The sequence below is a fragment of the Mytilus californianus genome, unplaced genomic scaffold (genome assembly GCF_021869535.1).
Source record: "Mytilus californianus isolate M0D057914Y unplaced genomic scaffold, xbMytCali1.0.p SCAF_3, whole genome shotgun sequence".
Classification (NCBI taxonomy): Eukaryota; Metazoa; Mollusca; class Bivalvia; order Mytilida; family Mytilidae; genus Mytilus; species Mytilus californianus.
In genome coordinates, this window is record NW_026262679.1 from 30,647,692 (window position 1) to 30,671,556 (window position 23,865).

Genomic DNA, 23,865 nt, shown 5'->3' on the forward strand with positions numbered 1-23,865 from the left:
AGGTTTGTACATGGAAACATTTGATTGTTGCAGTTACTCCTGCAGTCAGTAACTTCGTAATTTCGTGGATTTCAGAAAAATTATATTTATAAAACAAGGTAATTAGGTCATAAGGTGTGTACATATGCACTCACTGAATGCACGAGTGATCCTTTTCAAAAACAGTGTCTGAATAACACACGTTATTGTAGTTTTTTTTTTCTATAGTTCTACTGGGGGCAAAGTCGTCAAAACCTGTTTGCAATTAGTTTCATGTAATGAACACTGATTTCAAATTAAATTCGTTCTAATCTGTACATCGGTTTTAATTACCTATACATGACAATTGTTCACTCCAGTAAACAACCTGTACACGTAAAGTACATATATATATATAATTTAATTAAATTTTGTTAAACTTTTACTCAAATTTTGTGCAGTTCAAGCTACAAAAATATTTTTTTGTCATGCATCCGATTTCACCTTGAGAGATGCACACGCCTGATGAAGCTAATTTGTTTAGCGAAATATTGCGTGAATAATATAAAATATAACAACTAATTTTATAACACTCATTAGTGTGTTAAAGTTTCATTCTTAGGCACTTATATAATTTAATGTAGTAACTGCATCAGTTTATTTACAAACTGATCCACGCCTAGATAGATTGAATGTTGATTGTTGCTATTTTTAGACACTATATATATATTTTTGGAAAATGTTGTTTGTGCTGTATTTAGACCCCTCTAACAAGAAATTTGTTTTGCATGCACACGTATAAAAATTGCGGTTTTTATCCAACGCAATCATAGGTTTGAACGTTGTTTTCAATTTAGACTTGTTTAGATTTTTTCGTTTGGGCTTGTATTATATTTGCCTTCGGGTTCATATGATCCGTTCATCCTATTTTGACTCCTCAAAATTCAAGAGTCTATCCTAAATTGAGGTAAATTATGTGGCCTTCCAATAACCGTTTCGATTCCTAACATCACTGAAGAGACATTAATTGTCGAAATCCGGATATGGTGTACAAAAAATCTTTGCACTTTTGTTTGCGGTATACCATCTTTGTCGCAAGTTTATTGTTTTCTGTTTGGTATTAAATTTATAGTTAAGAAGATCCATTTATTACACCTTGTGATCCGTTTATTTGGCAATCGCCAATGGCAGTCAGCAGGATTTAAGAACATTTGTTGTTCGACCTGTTAGTCAAATGCGTTTTGTTAAAATATACTTTTTCACTCTTTTGGTCTTTTGGAAAATGTTGTTTGTGCTGTATTTAGACCCCTCTAACAAGAAATTTGTTTTGCATGCACACGTATAAAAATGCGGTTTTTATCCAACGCAATCATAGGTTTGAACGTTGTTTTCAATTTAGACTTGTATATATATATATATATATATACATTAAGTAGAATTGAATTAAAAATTTCACTGTAAACTTTTGTTGAGCGCAGACCAATTTTTAAATTTTTCTTAAGTTTTCAAATATTTTTATATAAGGATGGGGGGGGGGGGGGGGACATATTTTAAAATACAATGTTTTTAAGAAAACATATATTTGGTATGAAGTGAGAAAAGTGGTTTGATTCCATTGAAACTGAAGGGCGGGGGGGTTTCAACAAAGAGTTCCTGTATGCTACTAAAAAAAACTTGTTGTTTTCTTATTAATGTAAAACAAAATCTTTATCCCGCGATGATGAAACCGACCATTGAATATAGAAAACTTTATAAGTTCTAAAACTGTCACAATAACGCAAGCTCAAGCATCGTAACAATAGGCGAAAAAAGAGATTTTGAAATTTAAAAACAAATTTCATGCATTTTCAGGCGAGAACAAATTCACAATAAATACATTAGGTAGATCCTGTAATAGAGGCCGTCCGAGATGAAGATTGGGCCAATTTGAAGTGTCATTGGAAAATGACAGTTTATTGGATAGGGACATAAAGTTTGCCTTGCAACAGGCCACATACGAGCCCCTTAAAGAGTTGTTGCAAAGTTCTTAACGTGCAGAGAGCGCGGCGCGCTCTCTACATGAGACATCGGATTTAATGTCCCCATTCTGACCGGACGTTGCTGGGTACTTGTACATCTCGCACAGCCAAACGGACGGCCCCGAACAGCCAAACGGACGGCCCCGCACAGCCAAACGGACGGCCCACTTTTGCGAGGGTTTTACTGCCGATCGGCAGAAGACTAAAGTGACCATGGGGTAATTTTGGAAATGAATAGTCTGGACTGGAACTATTTGTAAACAATAATCTGTCCAAAACATAATGAAAATACGTATTCTGTCCTACAAAATGCAGAACTTTACAAGAAATAGTTATGTGCAAAAAGTAAAAATATTTTTTGCACTAAATAAATAAATCGTACTAAAAAACGGTTTAAAATCAATATTTTTTCAGCAAACAATCCATCCTCGCTATGACAATCAAATGGTCCACAAGGCTATTAATTCATGTTTTTTTTAGAGCGATTTCTGAATTTTTCTCATATAAATAGGTAAATAATTTAATTCATAATATTATTATTATAATTTTTATTCAATATATGTTACTTTCTAAAATATTCATAATAAAATCCACGTACATAATATCTAGTTTAATGTACACTTAACCAACACAAGGTCTACATTGACTATCGACTGCATGTAGTCAAAACCTATGTTAAACTACATGCACAAATTGAGTTTTTTTCAATGGGAACGTGGCCTAAGTTAAAATTTTAACTATCAATTAGAAAACCGACTTTAAAAAAATATCAGAATCAAGAAATTAACATAACAAATTTGTGATAATAACCTCTATCAATAATATATTTTTCGTTTGCTTTTCTTCTAAATGTTGTTATGCAGTAATGAACAGCCAATTATTCTCTTGTTTGTTTATGTACGTTATGGTTCGAATTATATGAAATGCTCGTTTTTAGTGGTTTGGAAGGCTTTTTAAAAATTTCACAGAATAACTTCTTCTACGTTATTGCATAAATGTAGACAACAGTAGTTTACACATCTTCAAATCTAATATATCAATTTTTCTCATAAATCCATAAGAAGATACAAATTAATGTAACACACAAAAACTGAAAAATAGCAAGAAATAAAAATATGGGTGCGTCGACAGGGAAAGCGTATATTCAATCAAAATGTCACAATCAGGAAAAAAACCATAATCGATAAAACATTGAGACTATCATGTTTCAATAAATATCAAAAAGGTTGAATGTGAATACATAAATACAAGATTCCAATTGTATAAGTGTATATAAGGTTAATAACCTATAATACTCTTAATCTCGGATTTCAAAATCTTTAGTTCCGGCATATGTATGTATGTGTTGTATGGAGGATTGCTAAATTTCAAATTGACAGTTAGAATTTACCCCTATTTGAGTTTTTTATTTTTTGTTAAGCTATTGGTTTGTCCTATTCTTTTAATTACACATTTTGGTTTAACTGACTGTTTATATAAAATCTAGATGTCTAAATAGTGATTATTAAGACCATTAGTTCTTTGTCTCTGTTTCTATGTCTATCTTCTTGGAGCAGTCGAATGTTGGTAACTGGTGTGATCTGTTGTACTACAATATAGTTTTGTTGGTATCATTCGCCTCTCTTTTGCAATCAATAACATTTATCCTTTTTTATATAAAAATAAGAAGATCTGGTATAATTCTAATGAGACAAATCTCTCCCAGAGATCAAATGACATATGTATGAATTCAATAACAATTAAAAAGGAAAATAGAGGGTAAATACTTACTTTCACATTTCATGGATTTTTAGTGTGTGTAAATTTTAGGGGCGGTATACAATGATGCTGCACTTAGATCCGTACAAGAAATTTCTACGTAATATCTTAATATTACTTTATTGATACAAAACATGTATTTTTTTAGGAAACAGTCTTATCAAGAAATAGGGAAGATACAGATTTTCAACATATTTTAAAGGTATTACAAATATCATTTAAATAGTAAATCATATTAGTTTTCTTTATTTGAAAATAAGACGAGACCACAGATGCCGTTTTTTAAGAATTGTTCAACTTTATTAAGATTCTAGGCTACACAGCTTTATGATGAAAGGAGAAGGTCCGCCGGTAAGGGCTAATTTCGGCCTAAATTTTGAAGTACATTTGATTTTTGACATTTTTTTTTAAAAAGTGTCTACTTTAGCTGATTCAATTGGTTTATGTTAAAGATTTGAACTGATTTGATCATTAAAGACGCTCAAATTCAAGCTAAAATATGAAAAATCTATCTAATATGCCATAAAACGTCACTTTTCAGGTGGTTTTTATTTAAAAAAAAGAAATGGCCGCATTCGTGTTTAGTCTCAATATTTATGTATTATTATCAAAACAACATATATTTAATTATTAAGACTGAATACAAGTGCGGCCACTTCCATTTTAGACAAAAACCGTCTTAAAATTAGCATAATTGATAAAATTGTGAAGATTTCAGTATTTTGCATAAAATAATGATGCTAGTACCTAATGCATTTCAATTATATTGTCAAAACAGCCCATATTTATGTAACAAAAGTATTCTACTTTCCAATAAATAGCTTACAGTTTACATTTTCAACAACTTTGTAAAAACGTTAAATTTAGGGCCAAAAAGAGGTCTTACCGGGCCTACTCCTTTGTTATCTTTTTTACATCTAAACGGGTTGACATTTTTACACAGTAATGAGTACTGCTGTTACAAACAATAGTCCCTATCATATTTTTTTACCATCGCATAGTCAAGTTAAATACGAAGTTGATTAGCATTAACCGAAAATTCTGAAAAAAATGTGCCAAATACGGCTAAGGCAATATATGCCGGGGGTAGAAAATCTTAGTGTGTCGAATATTTCAAAATTTTATTAACAGTAAAATAAAATTTATAGAAAATGAACATATCATTCAAATTTCATGTAAACACAAACGTGCTTAATACTGGCCTGATGATACATTCGAGGACTAAACGTCAATCAGCAGTTGAATAATGTTTGGCTTCCGAAGACTTATAAGTGGTACTAAAACAAAACAATTGGAAGACAAATAAAAAAACGAATTATAACTCGAAAACTATTCCAGTCTTAACACAAAAACTGACTTCAACTTTAAACATATTGTTGTCTGCTCTATGGTCGGGTTGTTGTCTCTTTGACACATTCCCCATTTCCATTCTCAATTTTATGACATGTTACAAATCACTGGGATATTTGAGATACAAGCACATTACTAGATGGGGTTAATACCGAAGGGAATAAGGACGGGTTTTTGATTTTCTAAAATACCTTCTTTCGTGAATGATGTCGGGGTAAATGTGGATTCCCGGGTTTGCTGCGAATTTCAAGTTGTTTAGCTAGACACTCCAAATGAGCATTTGTGCATATAAAAATATATTTAGTGTATGTCTGCTAAAACAACACCATATTTGTCAAGAAGAGATGATATGTATCATCCATACACCTGGGGTTCTTGAATGAGGCAGACCATCAGCTCGTGGTACATCGTTGTTTTCAAATGCGCCTCTGAATGCATGACCGAGCAGTTCTGATCCATTCCCATAAAGTGTTTAGTTAATACTCATCTGGCTGTCCTGGCAAAGTCCTCAACTGTATTCATCAGTAACCTGTTTTTTTTTATCTTCAATTAATTGACCGGATAATTCAATATGTCATGCATATGGCTAACAACTCCCGAGATTGTTCATCGTTCACGATTCAAAGATCTGTAACATGACCATCGGGATTTTATTTGCATGCGGACGATGAACAAGAACAGTCGAGAGGTTTGGATCTACAACCCTGAGGGTAAATGTTTCAAACACTGGTCAAAAATCTCTTGAAATTGGTTCAGTATATAAATATGTATATCAAAAGACAGGTGAACTGTTATCTTTGAAGTAATCGGGTATAGTTTATATGTTTGCCTTCATAACATGTTCTCATCGCAATTAACTAGGTGATTAAAAATACATCAATGAGATGTACTCACCTACGTCACAATTTACCTGTGTACATACAGTAACTTCAGTTTTAATTTTTGCGTTCAAGTGAACGCATGTTTCTCGTCGACAAGGATTTTTAACAGTCCTGTTGAAAATCCTTATATTTTATACAAATATTATTTGATTTTTGGAATTATCGTTTACACAACGCTTTTGATATGAGCGTTTCGTCAACATTACGAGCGAGTCTGTAACAACGACGACCTAGAAATTAACCTTTGTTTAGCCGCCATTTTCAAACACTTAGACTCATACGAGGAAAAGCAGAACATTTATCTCAAAACCGGACATGTTACATGAGTACTCCGTTTAAAGAAGAAACGGATTTTAAAATTCTTCTTCCATGCTGACCGAATTTTTAACTGTTTAGAGCAATCTATGAAAAGGGTCAAATGGAAAGTTCGGAAAGAGTTGATTGTTTACACGAGTTAACACAACACTATTTTACAATCAGAATAGGTATTTTGACCAGATCTGATTATTTTAATGTGGACAAAGTTCCATACAGGGAGCGTAGACCAAAATTGTTACTACTAGTAAAAGTAGTTAGATAATTACAATCAGATTAGGGAATTTGCCCAGAACTGATTATGTTTTTTTTACTTGGTTAACCTTCCATTTAGGGAGCATAGACCATTATTGAAAATAGAAAGTGGTTGATGCAACACAAATAAAATTAATTAAAATCAGTATAGGGATTTTTGCCCGGGTCTATCTGATTAATATTGACATCGTTTCATCCCGGGAACGTAAGTCTATCATTATTGTAACTAGAACAACATGCATGATTTGGGGTATACAAGTTGCATGCATTCTACAATACAGATTTTGAACTTAAAAATCATAGTTATTATTTTATTGCACATTGATATTTAGGGAGCACAGACCATTATTGGAAATAGAAACTTGAGTGGTTGACGTAACACAAAATAAAATTAATTAGAATCAGAAAAGGGAATTTTGTCCAGGTCTATCTGATTGTTGTTGACATTGTTCCATCTAGGGAACGTAGGTCTACCTTTATTGTATCTAGAAAAACATCCAAGCAAGTTGCATGCTTTCTACAACACACATTTTGATCTTAGCCAATTTTTGTTGCACATTGATTTTTGTGAGTTCTGTCAATTATATACTCATATTGATAGTGTGTCTGGAAATGGTCAAGACAGATAAAAACACTGAAACAGTACAGATTTTTTTAGTACTTACAAATGTGTATGTAGTTTAAACATGTCAATACACACAATTTATTATTATGTCCAGATGTTTTAAGAGGACAGTAAATTCTTAGAGACCTGAAATATTTTCTCTGAGCAGGAAATTGCTGTAGATTTTTCTTTGCATATAAATTATTCTCTTAAGAACACAGTTCTAAAACCTATTGATAACTTGTGACACCTCGTATTATGTTATCATTTTTTTTTTTTATTTTCAAGGTCAGTTTATTACTGACAAGGAGAACATTGATATTATCAGCATGTACTGCTATGACCATTTTGTTGTTCGTCTGCATTAATGAAACAAAGACTTTTATATGTTTTTAAGTAAACATTAGTTTGTCTCTTGGGTTAAGAAGAGTTTAAGGGATGCCATTATGGTGCATTTCACAAAGACTCGATTCACGAAATGGCTTTGAATTTTGATTACATTAATCAGAGTGTACATTGCCAATGTATATGACATATGATATGTACTGCTATTTTGTGTTAAGTACACTAAATGGTGGTAACATAAGACTAGGATATTTTTTACACTCGCTGGTATGAGAATCACTGACAAATAATACATTTATCTTCCAAATCTGAAAGGAAGAGATTTTTGGAAGCACTTAAAAAGATAGTAAAATAGGCTTTGCGTCTTTAGCTTTCAAAGCGATGACAACATGTTTGGTAAGATTAGCTGTCTGCTTTAAAGAGCCAAAACTGCTATAACAGATTCATTGGAACTGTTTTCAATGTTAATGTGAGATGGTCGTTGAAACAGCTTATCAAGCTGCTACAAGTTTTTCCTTGAGTTTTTATTGAATCAGAAATTTGAACTATAGATGACTCAAAGGTTCTGATATATAAAAACAAGATTAGTATTTATGTTTTAAGAATTTAGAATAACGGCATATCATATAGATTTTGCACGAATTAAATATAATTAATAAAATATTAGAAAATGAATACAGAAAAAGCATTGATGATGCAAGATTCATTTAAAATGATAGTCATGGACGATGAGATTGAAGTCGTTTACAAGATGTAGCAACGAACTATCCAATACATCTCTTTATAATCTTCATTTTTGCCAGTCTTAACAAGACGCAGAACAAAAAAAAGACGAGATCTTTTTTTTTTGGTTACATTGTACCAATAAAAATATATATATATATTTCAATTTGTGCTCAAATTTTAGCATCTGTAGAAGCAGTGTGTCTAAGAGCAAAATACACAAGAAAAACAGTTTATTTTAAATGACTGATTAATAGTTAGCAAATGACATTCAATAGTCTGTTAGTGCATGGAAGTAAAATGCCATATAATTATTCCATGGTTAGTGCAAGACATTTGTAAATATCTAAATCGAAAAATGTCACTGTTAATTTTTATATTTGTTCATTATTAACAAAGAGTACAAAAATCCTAGTCTTGTCAAAGTCCAGTTGTTTGAATTTTGAATTCAATATTGTTTTACAAGAAGTGATTATATACATCCCATTTACTTTGTATTTTCAAATCTTATGTCAATTTGGACAAAGGCAAAAATATTCTGAGTGATTTTTAGTTTAACCAAATGACAATGTTGAAGTCACAAAAATACTACCAAAGTGTTTTGGTGGGTATGTAGGGAACAGTATCAGAATGCATAGAATTCAGATAAGATGAACTGAGAGAGAAATGAAATGAGTATTTCTAATTGTGAAACCATTTCTGAAACAATTAAAACACTTATCAAAAGCAAGTTAGTACAAGTGTTTTCTATGTTGCCAAACGTTTGTTTTCTTTAGATATAGAACTATATTTGACAAGTTGCATGTTAGTATTTCTGATTGTGAAATAATTTCTAAAACAAATAAAAATAATTGTCAAGAGCAACAGTTCAAGAGTTGTTCAATATGTCAAAATTTTGTTTCTTTTAATTTGGAACTGCATGGCAATTTATAATTCAAAATAAATTGTCTTCTTAAGGTTCACATTTTTAGACAGAATACCATTGTGTGATTTAAAAATTTTAACACATCATTAATAGAAAGATTTTTCATAGTGTTGGAAAATCATCTGTCAGTCACTCTTTTTGGCTTATTAGGACAAAAGATTTTAGCTTGTACATGTAGATCAACATCAAATGCTCTATAAAAGAATTAATGAGTAACCATTGTATACTTAAACATTTCCCCTGATTTGTACATTTCTTTAATTTTACACTAGTAGTCTAGTACTAAATACAAAGATAATGATTGTTCATGGGTGGACTGGTAGACATTGTATTCAAAGGTTCTACCACTCTCTCTCACCAGACATTAAAATTTAGTCGGGTAGGAAAATTGTCATGTCAACTCTAAAATGCATGATTTCTCTTGACAAAAAGATTTTCATTCTAAATCTGTTAGACATTAGTATGAGTAGTACATCTAAAAGAATAAGTACACAAAGAGACTATTAGTTCCAAAAGTTCTATAGGTTGATCCATATTTAGCATAATCATGAAATGACTTTTGTTTGAGTCTATATTACAGTTTTTTGGTAGAAATGTTTAGAACACAAGTGATTTACAAAGTATATTTGAATTGATTATAATTCAATGACAATTCAGCAGAAAAAGATTTATTTTGAAAGATATTGATAATGGTCAGGTTTTCAAAAGATGATCACCAATAATATATTCTCTGTTATTATATTAACTATAGCGAAAACAAAGAAAATTTAGCGAGAAGCTAAATGTTTTCAAAAAAGTTTAGAAAACTAATACTTCAAAGTTGAACAGTAATATGATAAAGGTAAGATGCTTCTAAATCAGATAAGGTTCGATTAGTTCTTGTAGATTTGTACAAGCAATAAGAACAACCTATTCAAATGACAAATTAAAAATAAATACACATTTACTGTTGTAATATTACAACACATTTAGCTTATAATGAAGGAGCTTTAACAAAATAATGTCTATACAGCAGATTATTTATCCGAAGCTATAATTGCATAGTTTTATTTATGCAATCAGCAAAGTTTTGCCATAAAGTTTGGTTGTTAGATATACGGTCATACAACATATCTTTATTGTGTAATAAATGTAAATTTTGTAATTTCGGTTTTGACTAATTACAGTATTTACAAAATTTAGTCGAGTTATATTTTTAACAATTTTGACATAGTTTTTATATGTTGTAAATTGTATTCTTCACAAACTTACGTTTCATTTCCCTCATATCAGGAACAGTTGAATTTGACTATTTTTGAAGATTTTTTTTTTTATCATGAAGTTCATCACGTGTTTTATGTCTCATACATCCTTCGCTTTCAAACTGGTCGATACCTCTGCTTGTGAACTGTTAATTAGGGACATCATCAAGTGTTTCGGTACTGATATAATTTAGAAGAGACTTTTCTTAAAATTTACGTTGATAAATAAATAAATTCTTTAAGGTTTTTCATCCCTCAAGCAAAGTTGACATAAGAAGAACTTTTGTAGTCTAATGGGTCCCTGTTTGTCATATAGCTCATCACGTGTAAATGTAGTCTTATAATGCTTTGCTTCCACTTGCATGGATTTGAGCCTTCCGTATAAAGGTCGATAAAAAAGCGCTTCGAACGCATGAAATTGATATTTTTTTCTTTTATTAGCACTGTGTTGATATAACTGGGGTGGACTGTTAGTCACCGAGGGTAATTATCAGCTCACTAGTCAAAGTTTCGGTACTGGCATAATTTATACCAAAATTTTCTTCCATTTTCCGTTGATTAATAAAGAAATTCTTTATGGTTTATCATTCTCAACCAAAGTCGACAGAAGTTGAATTTTGGCTATTCTATTGGGTCCCTTTTTGGTCAATTAGCTCATCACGTAAAAAATAGTCTTTTAAAATCATTGGCTTTCAAATGTATCGGTTTTAGCGTTCCTGGCGAATGCATGTCAACCAAGAAAAGCGCTTCGACCGCATGAAATTAATAGTTTTATTTTCATTCATTAGAACTGGCACGATACCACTTTCTGCAGTTATCGTTAATCAATCAAGAAATTCTTCAAAATCTAAACCAGTAGCATCAGGCAAAGTTGACCTCATATGAATTTTGTTATATTTAGGTCCCTTTTTGGTCATATATCCCATCATATTTTTAGATCTTATACCTCTTTTGCTTTCAAATAGTTGAATTTGATCGTTCCTGGTGAAGTTTACGGACGCACGAGGTTAATGACATTATTTTGATTACACAGAACGAATATTCAAAACATTGAAAATACTTTCTATTTGTTCTCTGAACTGCTAGTTGTATCCTTATTATTGAAATTTTAATTATTAAAGATATCATTTTTATTGATATCGTTTTTGTTTAAATCCAGAACAACATTTCCAAACTCCTACATTTTAAAAACTTAAAACAATACGTTATAAATTTCATGCGTCCGAAGCGCTTTTCTGGATTTACATTCATCAGGAACGCTCAAAGCCGAATATTTGAAAGCCAAGGATGTATAAGAACCGAAACAGTTGTTGAGCAATTTAATAAAAAAGGACATTAAAAATAGCCAAATCCATCTAAGGTCAACTTTGCCAGAGGGAGTTGAAACCTTAGTTTCTAACAATTTAAAATTTTATTAACGGACAATTTTAGAAAGGTTTGTTATAAATCATGTCAGTACCGAAGTACTGACTACTGGGCTGGTGATAATCTCGGGGACTGATAGTCCACCAGCAGAGGTATCGACCCAGTGCTGTAAAAAATGAAAACAACACGTTATAAATTTCAATTTAGAACGCACCTTTCCTTAGAATGTGATAACGTAACACCTTAAAAAGAAATGGCTTTTAACAAATTATGTCTTAACGACTGCCGGAGATATATTTGATAAATTCGCAAATTTGGTAGCTATCGCATTCAATGTTAAGAAGTAAGGATGGAAATTTACATTATTGGAAGACACTTTTTAAAAAAATGACTCCTGAAAGTGACTCATGAAGTTAGGTTACTTTTTTCAACAATTTCAAATATTGTTTATACACATGGGATTTTTTTTTTATGACAAGAGGAAAATGACAAAAAGTGAGTATAGACAAAATGTTGATACCATTTTCTGTAATGTTTTCTTTTCGTGTAGTGGATAAGTAGTTTGCTGTATTTCTAAAGATATTTAAAACACCCCAAAAACACCTTTCATAAAAGGATTTACATTTTCCTTCAACCGTTCACGAAATCGGTTAAAAAATATTTAGAAGTCTAAGCCAGATATACAGAATCACGATAAATATAGGGAAACAGTGTTAACGGTAGATGAGTTTAATGAACTTATATTGGTAAAATAATAATAGCGAAAGCCTGACTAGCATGTGGTAAATTATATTTTACCTATACACAAAAGAGGTCAGACGAGGGGCCAAATACATATCAGAGGCACATAACAATGTTGAAACATAGAAATGACAAAAATAAACTAACATACACAAAAGTGCGAAATTGCCACAACAGGCAAACAAAATATATTGCATGTATTCAATAACTAATGTTAGATTTTTGACATTGATTCATTTATTTATGGGTCTTCAAATATTTTCGAGAAATTTCAAATAGATTTAAAAATAAATAATTTTCCATTATGTGCCTCGTCAATTCTAAATAGCAATCTTTACCAATTTCATATGATACTTTTAAAAGTGTAATAATTCGACTAATTGATTACTAGTTTCAAACATCACCACAAAAAAAGAACGTGTCAGACAAATGAAATGATCTCTATTCGGATACAGAAGTCAAATTAAAGTAATGTACACTAGATATCGTATTTGTAAACATGTGCATCAAAAAGGTGTGCAGTCTATGTGCAGACTGTTCAGTAGTTGTTATTCACCTGTACACATCAACAAGGTACGGAATTGTCTGCAAAACTACTAAACAGCGAATTGTGGAACAGTACTGAAATGAACACAGTATATAAGTTTGAAAATTAACATACAGTTGAACATGACGTAATAAATTATTGTTCCGATTTTGAAATCAGTGAAATTCAGATTAACACGACCGTCCAAGACCAAACTTACTTTGCTAGTGTGATTTTCAACGATACTACCTTATTCATTTCAACTTTATTAATGGTTTATATGTTGAACTGTTTGATAGGGTCAAAAATTTTCTGTTAAACCAAAATTAACATCTCTTGTTTATTAGCTGCTAGGAAAATCTTCAATTTACTTTAACCTATTTGATTAAGTCAAAATATTTCATGATATGTTGTTATTGAATATTTGCGTCACAGAAAAAGACGGACATTTCGATTGCCGCAGCCACAATTTCTTACTAATTTCTTCTTTTATGACATCATGGACATCACCGTATGCAAACTGTCACTATGTTTTTATTCTCATAGCCAACAAGACTGACGCCACCGCTTCTGCTTCAAGAGTTCCTCAGTCTACGCCCATCGTTTTATGGATGTCGCCAATTGTATTGTTTTCTATGAAGTATTTTGTTAGCAATGGCATGTCTTTCTTCCTTTTGAACATGGTATGGGTCCAATAATTGATTGTCTTGACACCATCTTAATCATTATATAAGGGTTGCAGGCTCTCCGTTTAATGTAAAGACGTTTTACAAATTACGTAGTTGAATTTGATATAAGCGGTCATCTCGGTCCCAGACTCTATGACAAACGAGACGATTTTAGATTTGAAATTATAAATTCTCCCCACCTTAGCACCAATATACGAACTTCACCTGCATTTTGGATATACATTTCTTAAATCATTCGGTATTCAAGAGTTTGCAGCTGCTACTCAGACTTTATAAAACATCACCAGTGTCTTAGCAGAAAGTTGATGAACCAGGGTTATGTCAAAGAACGTCTTGTCTTAATCGGGGTAAAAAAACCAGTACTTTGTTGATGAATATTCCGTATCATCTTCACAAATAATACATAATGGTCTTGATGTATAAAATTATAGGTTGTTTATCATCTTAAAAACGTGTTATAATGTTCTTTTTATTTGTCTTTGTATATTTCTAACCTTTACTGTTTAGTCCATGCTTGGTAATATCCTTTTTGCTCGGTATTTATACATCCCGCCATTGTATTATTTTACTTTAGTCATTTTTTGTTTTCCTGTCTTTCATTTTTGCTTATGTGCTTTGTATATAGAGTGTCTATATGCCATTTTGTTTTTCTTTGTTGACATGGTTGTTTGTTTTTATAATGATTAAGATTATAACACAATCTTGACTGCTGTAGCTCAATTTAGGACATTCTTACCTATTATAATGGAAAAACAAAGGATATGGGGTATCCATCCATGACACAAAATCAGTACACAACACACGAAAAGCAAAGGAACAGCGCTTTTATTGCTGTTCTTCATCAAAAAGTCACAGTGTATTATGTCTGTTTTGCTTACATATTGTTGATAACATAATGAAATTCTATTTGTCTGTCATACCAGTGAGAGGTTTAGCGCTTTAAAACCAGGTTCAATCTGCCATTTTCTACATAATGAAATGCCTGTACCAAGTCAGGAATATGACAGATGTTTTCCATTCGTTTGATGTGTTTGATATTTTTATTTTGCCATTTGATAAGGGACTTTCCGTTTTGAGTTTTCCTTGAAGCTCGGTATTTTTGTTATTTTATTTTCATCTTACAATGCATCTCAATTTTTGACCCCTACAATCAATCATTTTATCTTGGAAAATCATATATCCGCCTTTAAGAAAGATCCAATCACTATTCATGATTGTCTGTCCTTAATGGCGTTTTTGTGTGGAATCAAAATCAATCGCACTTCTATCCATATTAAAAATGTTTGCAAATTGTTCTGGGTATTGCACAAAAACGTGTCTTCCTTAACTGTTTTTGGCGTTGTTGAATATATACATGTTGCAATTTATCAGTTTAGCGACTTACATAAGAGTGAATGTCGACTTGATTCGAATTCATATTAGTTGCAAGCATGATCTGAAAAGGTGTTCTACTTGATCTTTTTTATCTGAATGTTATAGAGTTGTTCGGTTATGAAATCATAAGCGCGTTCAAAAACTACGAGGTACAATAGACACACGTGTGATTTATTCCCTCTTCACGGAATTCTGCTTCATATGAAAGCAAAACAACTCGTTCAGTAATGTTGCACATATATACCTGTTCCTCCTTTTCACGTAAGATATATACACAAAATTAGGTCACGTGAATTAGCTGTGTTAATATTGTAACATACAATTCATTTTAGTGGGGATCATCATCATCGATAGATTCTTTGAGAAGTTCCTGTCACATAAAGCGAATTGGAGATTTGCTAGCAAACACTCAAAAATGGTTACAAAGGCACCCACTAAAAGAAGCTAAAGATGCCTCAGAAGTTTTATTCAACAAGTTTAAAGACACTTACGACAAGGAGAGTAAAGGCAAACAGATAGATCAATCGGAAAGTCTCGAGGAACAATCAAAACTCATGAAAAGTACGAAATGCGCAGCAACTTGTGTATCAAAGGTCATTGGCACACTTACAGAACTAGATTATGCAAAAGAAGCTTTGGAATGGTTAAAAAATTTCGATAATACGGACTTTACAAACTCGTTGACTGTAAAGTTCGACTTCATTCCAGAGCTGCTAAACAATCTAAGGAAATATGCAACATCACTTAAAAGGGCAATACATTTGTTTAAAGAGTTAGCGGATGAACAACAAACGACTTGGAAAACAATTAAGGCTAAACAAGATTCATACAGAAAGATCTCAAATTTACTCAAAGAAGGTGCTGAAATGTTTTCCACGGCAGAAGAGGTTGTTGGTCAGTTAAGAAAACTTGACGCCGAAAGCAATCCGAAATATCGCAATTTATTCAAAAAGTCTATCGAAGAAATTAGTTCTTACAGTAGTCACAAGTGTATAAAAGCATGTCGAAATATTTGCCAAGCATTGTTGGGTTATCCAAAAAGTAAGTAGATGATGCAATACATATATAAAAATCATTTAAAAAAAAAACTAAATAAATTTGATAGCGCGAAAAAAGTATTACTGTAACCTCAAAACACTTATAGGCACCTGAGAGCATGTGTGTTTAATATAAATTACTAACTTTATATTTAGATACTGTAGATATTTTACTCTCCGAAAACTAAGTACAAGTTTACAGAGAATCAACCAAAATCAATAAACAAAAAAAAAACAATAAAGCTGACGGTAAACAAATGCAGTGTTAAAAGGTAATTGTGTATATCAAACTTTTAAACAAAAGATGAAGAAATTGAGTACGACAATATATTATCGTTGTCATAACAATGTGGACGAGACCATTTCTTGGAGAATTCAAGTCTTCAATTGACTGGGTCATATTATGTGAACGTTCGTCTGTAACGCCCACTTATCATGTTCCTTCAGACACTTGTAAAAAAACAAAAAGATCAAAGAAGCCAGATCATTTAATTTCACAATTAGATATATTGATGATGTTCTTTCTATTAACAATCTAAACTTTTCTGATTGGGTTCCATTAATATATCCTCCAGAACTAGAAATTAACGAAACAACAGACACGGCTTCCTCCGCCTCATATTTAGACTTTTGGGGCCCTTTATAGCTTACTGTTCGGTGTGACCCAAGGCTCCGTGTTGAAGACCGTACTGTGACTTATAATGGTTTACTTTTATAAATTTTGACTTGGATGGAGAGTTGTCTCATTGGCACTCATACCACATCTTCTTATATCTATATATTATACGTCGATTTTATCATAAGCGGTATTCTCAGTACCAGAATCTATGACGAAAGTGACGATTTTAATTTTGAAATTTTCAATTTACCCCACCTTAGTATATATATACCAACTTAACCTGCATATGAGATATACATTTACCAAACGCATTCGGTATTCAAGAGCATGCAGCTGATACTCAGTCTTTATAAAACGTTAACCATTTCTGAGCAGAAAATTGATGAAGCAGGGATATGTCAAAGAACGTCTCTTCCCTTTTTCTAAAAAAAGTTCATTGGAAGATACTAACCTTGTTGATAAATATTCCGTATCAACTTCACAAAAAATACATGATGGTCTTGAAGTATAGATTCTAGACACTGACGTTGTTTATCATCTTAACTAAGTGGTACAATGTTATTTTTGAGTCTTTGTAAATTATCAACCTTTCCTGTTTAGTCCATTTTTGGTTATATCCTTTTGACGTGGCTAGGTATTTATACATCCCGCCATTGTATTATTGTGCTATGATAATTTTTTGTATTCTTGTCTTTCATTTTTCCTGATGTGCTATGTCTATATTTAGATATAAGAAGATGATATGAGTGCCAATGTGACAACTCTCCATCCAAGTCACAATTTGTAAAAGTAAACCATTTTAGGTCAAAGTAAAACTTTCAATACGGAGCCTTGGCTCACACCGAACAGCAAGCTATAAAGGGCCCCACAAATGACTAGTGTAAAACCACACAAACAGGAAAACGAACGGTCTAATCTATATAAAAAACGAGAAACACTTATGAACCACATCAACAAACGACAACCACTGAACATCATGTTCCTGACTTAGGACAGGTGCAAACAAATGCAGCGGGTTTAAACGTTTTACTAGAGATTTCCAATAAAATGACATACGTACGTAACTCGACGTACGGCCACATGGGACTGGTTATTGCCAAACATTGAATTTGATTAAATACGTCGCTGAAGTTTAAACCAAGCATTCCAAGACTTTTAAAATCACACACTGGAATTTTCGTCCATATAAAATAATTTTATCATGACGTAAAATGATAGTAATCTTGCATTTTTATTTATCACGTGGTTCTCCATATTCCCGCCTTTATTTTCACTGACATAAGATCACATATAAAAACACGTATTCCATACCTATCATACTATCGATTTGAGTTATCTTTCATGGTTTTTGATAATGACAATTATTTTTCAATATACTTTGCAGATGAACGCCCCATTATGCCTTTTTTTTCGTTATCCGATGTTTTTCTTTCTTTTTTTTTCTTTATCCATCTTTTTATTATATTTGTTGCGGGGAAAACAATTAGTAGGATATTTTCCTGACAATTTCAGAAATGTCAAAACCAGTGTTTGTCAAAATCTGTCTTTTTATCAAATTTGAAAATTGAGATAAAACTATCGCTTCCATTTAATTTCTTAACAAACGTATTTTTCATTTATTATAAAATGTATTGATAAAAAAAATCCCTATATAGGTTGTATTTTAGAAGGAGTGCTCGATTAAGGATTGTTTAGTGTTGTTTTGTTTAACGAGAATGCTATCGGAGACATTTCCAGGCAATTATTTTTAATATCCCTTGAAGTAAATTAACTTATAGTATTTTATCCATTTTATTGATAAACAATTAATGGGGTGTCACCGAATTCGTTTTACTACATAAATCATTAACTGAAATGTGTTAGGTAAGAAATATAGAACAACATAAGATAACAAGATTTCGTTGCCAGATGTGGATCAAGAATTTTGAAAAAAGGGGGATCTAGGCAACGTTAGAAGTGGAACATGCCCCCTCCCCCTAAATTCTCCTTTTGGATGCGCTAGACAGTCAAAACAGCTTTCTTTCGACGTTTAATTCCCAATACAGTGTAGAATATGACGATTTTGCGCAACGCTAAAATATTATTAGTTACATAGTGTGCTAGTGACTAAATACGATATATATGGGGTCAGTAAATTACATATGGGGTGAGAGCGAAGTTAAGATAGTCGGTAAGATAAAATCGTAAAATAGTGTGCTAGTGACCTAATACGATATATATGGGGTCAGTAAATTCAATATGGGGATTCGGGCCTCGCTTTCACCCCATATGTAATTTACTGACTCCATATATATCGTATTAGGTCACTAGCACACTATGTAACGAATTTATCTTACCGACTATTTTAACATGTGGTATTTAGACTAGTGGCCTATCAAAGTGATCAAGTCTTCAATACCGTTAGTATTAAGAACCTACTTCCATTGGTCTATACAAAAACAAATGCCGACACTTACAACTTGTTGGCTTTAAATGTGTTTTATGAATTTATTTCAATCGTTAATCATCAATTTCTTCGTCTCTTGAAACCTTTAAGATTTTTCCTAAACACCGTGTTGTTTTTATAAAGGGACGTAACACCACTATTAACCGTGTACTGAAATAAGCCCCGCCTACTAACCCAATATGGAACCCTACTAACCAAATATGGAATAAACACGGTCTCCACCCGGTTGCTTTTAACCAATCATATTCCTAGAAATGTATAGGAGGTAAGATACAGGTATTTATAGGATGCAGGGCCATGTATATAAGTGTTCGTTGCATATGTATTTTACATATGCATATATAGGACGAGAAGATGAATATGAACCAGACTTTGTATTATAACGCAGGAAGACATGTCACTTTTCCTGGACACATGATTTTGAATCCGGACAGACCAATCTTTGCTCGTAGTTACTATATTCCATGCATTTTGACAAATGTTAAACGTATAAAGTTAAAAGACATAGTGTAACTTAAACTTTGATATCCCCAAAGCTGTACAAAAGCATTTTAGAGGAGGTCATACATATTATTCTGTCAATCATTTTTGTTTTCATCAGGACCTGTTTTAAATTGAATACTGAGAATTAAACCTTTAACCAACAGTTTCATTGGAATACATTGATTATATAATTAATGCGTATTCGAAATATTATTATTTCATGATAAAATTCCACAAATCTGGATTTATTTTTCATAGACAAGATCTTTGTGCTAGTATGGTCACCTACCCTATCCCCCCCCCCCTTTCCCCCCTTAAAAGGGTCGTCCGATTGGTTGTCCGGAATGTATAAATACACAGTCACGTTCAGTAGCAGTGGGGACGTCTAATCAAATCTAATGTAAGTGCGTACATTAGTTCTACACGGAACAGAACCATGGATCCATAGGGGGCTGTTGCAAGACAAAATGTCTGCCCCTTTGTAACATTCTATGGTATTATTTTATTTTACTTGTCCTGAATATGCATGCAGTTTTCGTCTTTTAATGTCCGGCAACAACAATCAATTAATTAAGCAATCAAACGTGATTAAAAGTATGATTTTTCTTGCATTTGTAAATGCTGAAAACTATTTTGCAATTCAGATTTTCAATTAACCGTCCACTCTCTACTGGCATTGACTTCTTTTAACCAAGTTGAGGTTTTGACTGCCAAGATTCAAATCATTTGCCTTACCAGAAATAAAATCCAAGTAACGGTACTGTCGATTGATTGATAGTTTGTTGCTTAACATCCAGTAGCAAATATTCCATGCATAGAGCGTGGCATTCTCTACAAGAGGCATCGGATTTAACGTCCCCACTATGCATATGTGGCCTTAAGACACAGTGCCTCCTCACATGCTCATATTTCCATGTTCAGTGCACCACTTAATCCGGGTCAAACTCTAATTTGGTATATAATTTTATATTTTGAACGGAACGGAAGAAAGGAGGGATGCACAGACCAGTAAATATAACATCCCTCGCTATAATAAGTTGGTCATAAAACTTAAATGATCGTCTACTTAACAAAACTTTAATCAAATATTCCATACATGTCCGTTTTTCTTACATATAAGTTAAACGCCAAGCATTTCAGAAAAAACAAAAAGTAAAAACATAAACTGATTCAGTAAAGTGAAATCATATTTTGTTTTGAAGATGCGTCCTCATAAATTCCATTTGATAAAATTAAACGGAAAGGTGACAAAGTACTAGTAGAAAGATGCAACAGTGATCTGAATTTCTACTTCTGACAAAAGTCTCTTGAAATATATTATAGAACTATCATTAGTATGCTAAAAAATAGAAGAAGCAAGTCGTGTACACCTTTTATATCCCGGCGTGTTTGAAACTCATGTTTTAATATTATAACGTATAAATCAAAAATGAGAATATCAACTCGCTTCAGATTCCATTATTTTATTTTTTCAAACTTAATTTTGATTTAGTAGCTTTAAGAATTCGCCCTCTGAGAGATACATATATGGGTCAAGTGAAATGACGTAGTAATGATCGGTGCATTTGATTACCGGTAACTGAATTAATTATTCCATTGAAAGTTTGTTGTCAATAAAATCATCCCAAATTTAATGACAAAATATGTAAAGAAATAGAATAGCAGACTGCTAATTTTTAAATGGCATCTATTCCAACAAAGTATGTGTATTCAACGAGCCAAAAATGCATGCAGTCCATGCTTCCCTCCGTCATCTTTTAATGCAATAAGCCGAGACATGCGAGATACGGACAGATAGGTTGGTTATGTCGAGTAATGTCATTTTATTGGAAATCTCTAATAGGCGCCAACCTTCACCCTACTTGAAACAATAGTGTAACATCTCAACATAAAAATACATATTTGTGTGTTTTATAGTGATTAAGATTATAACACAATGTTGACTGCTGTACCCTATTTTTGTCATTTTTATTTATTATGTCTGTTTGGTTTTTTGTTCACACATTGTTGTCAATATAACGGAATTTTATGCGACTGTCATACAAGTGAGATGTTAAGCTAGCTTTAAATCCAGGTTTAATCCACCATTGTTCTACTTAAGGAAATGCCTGTACCAAGTCAGGAATATGAGAGTTGTTTTCCATTCGTTTGATGTGTTTGAGCTTTAAATTTTGCCATTTGATGAGGAACTTTCCGTTTTGAATTTTCCTTGGAGTTCGGTATTTTTGTTATTTTACTTTTTATCACGTCGTTCTTATCATAGATATTTAAACTGTGGGGTCGCCAAAGGTTCTAAACGCCTAATTTAAATAATTCGAAAAACTAGTACAGGATTAAAGCTTGTGTTTTCATAAATATTGAATACTTAAACATTTTTTTACTGTCGTGTTTGTAAGAAAACATTTTTTTATGATATGGCACGTTTTTTTAACATAAAAATTTATTCCAAGGATAATGTACCCGGCCCTCTATTGTTTCAACGTTAAACATATGGTAATTTTAGAAGAAAAAAAAATACACAGCCTTTCTCCTGGTACTCCTTTATATGACAATTCGTTGCTAAACAGGTATACGATTACTGCAAACAGTGCTAACAATGATTTCCCTTAAACAAGTATATAAATAAAGATATTGGTTAAAACAAGAATAAAAATGGACTCAAGTACATCTTCTTTTTTGGATTATAAAGGTTGTTCAGGACTTTTTCCATGTCAACAATTCTTACAGCAACTATATTACATATTCACCTTCAATAATAAGCTGCATTTCAATAAATAAACCAAAACAAACAGTGAAAATACAGAATATGACACTAAGCAATTAAGTTTGATTAAATTAGATTGATAGCATTTTGCTCTGATCCTTCAGATCTTGTGCATAAAAAAGTAAATTTGTATAATTAAACACACCTTTTTGGAAAAAAAAGATTTTTTTTATAATTTTATCTACCGGTCAAAACATGGTCTATATACAATGTATATATAATGATCAAATTCAATTGACCAAACACCAGGTATAAAGTAACATATATTAACCAAATTCGTGGTATATTACCAACATCTATTGACCAGATACAGCATGGTGTATAAGTAACATCTAATGCGCAAAAATATTGTCCGTTATTAACATTTACATAGTCTATTACAAACATCTACTGACCAAATACACGGTCTATAATTAGTAACATTTATAGCCCAAATACAAAATCTATAACCAATATTTATTGACCAAAAATATGGTTTATAAGTAACATCAATTGACAAAATACATAGTCTGTTACCAACATCTATTGACCAAATACATTGTCTATAAGTAACATGTAATGACCAAATACATGGTTTATAAGTAGCGTGTACTGACCACATACATGGTCTGTTACCAACATCTATTGATCGAATACATGGCTTAAAGTAACATCTAATGACCAAATACATGGTCTGTTACCAACATCTATTGACCAAATACATTGTCTATAAGTAACATCTAATAACCAAATACATGGTTTATAAGTAACGTATAGAAAAAAAATGGTCTGTTGCCAACGTACTGACAAATTATATATTTATAACTAAAATCTATTGAACAAATACATGTTCATGGTCTACATAAAACGTATATATCTAAATCCTATTTCGAACAAATACATGGTCAAACGCAAATGTATATATATTAAAAATTTATTTATGTCTAATGTGATCAGCGTAATAGATGTATATTAAAGCTGAGGACACTAAATACAGAAACCACCCTAAGACTAAATATCTGAGTGCATGAACACTTGTCAGGACACACCTTGATCGGTTTTTTGGATGCGAATTAGTAACAAGGAGAAAGATTCCAATCAAAATGTCATTCATTAAAAACGACGATCAAAATTATTTACAACAACAGGGGAGACAATCTTACAAAGGGTAACATTTAAATGTCCCTGATTTAACTCCCCTGATAAGCCAGCGTACAAAAAAGGCCACTTACAAAAGGTGGCGTATCAATAAAGACCACTTACAAAAAGTAGCATATCATAAAAAGCCATAACAACATAATGGAAAAAATCTTAGAAATTAAAATCACAAAACCCACACCATATTTAAATGTACAAGGTGGTAAGTTATTGGGGTAGGCGGTTGGATCAAAAATTGTCCAGAGAAAATTTACAATCTTTCTTGTCTCAGATAAATTTTTACGTCAGGATATATCTGTTATCTGATTGGT

At 32.1% G+C, this 23,865-nt stretch overlaps 2 protein-coding genes across 3 annotated transcripts in view; both read left to right on the top strand.

The window, feature by feature from the left end:
- The window catches only part of LOC127734325 (transient receptor potential cation channel subfamily M member-like 2), a 571,123-nt gene that overhangs the window by 443,101 nt on the left and 104,157 nt on the right, over nt 1–23,865 (top strand). The gene's annotated exons all lie outside the window — the stretch shown is intronic.
- LOC127734332 (uncharacterized) overlaps nt 1–23,865 on the top strand; it is an 86,497-nt gene that overhangs the window by 43,429 nt on the left and 19,203 nt on the right. The window contains exons 10-11 of the mRNA XM_052244178.1: nt 3,883–3,936; nt 15,401–16,109. Coding sequence (XP_052100138.1) covers nt 3,883–3,936; nt 15,401–16,109 — 763 coding nt within the window. The remainder of the gene's footprint in view (nt 1–3,882; nt 3,937–15,400; nt 16,110–23,865) is intronic.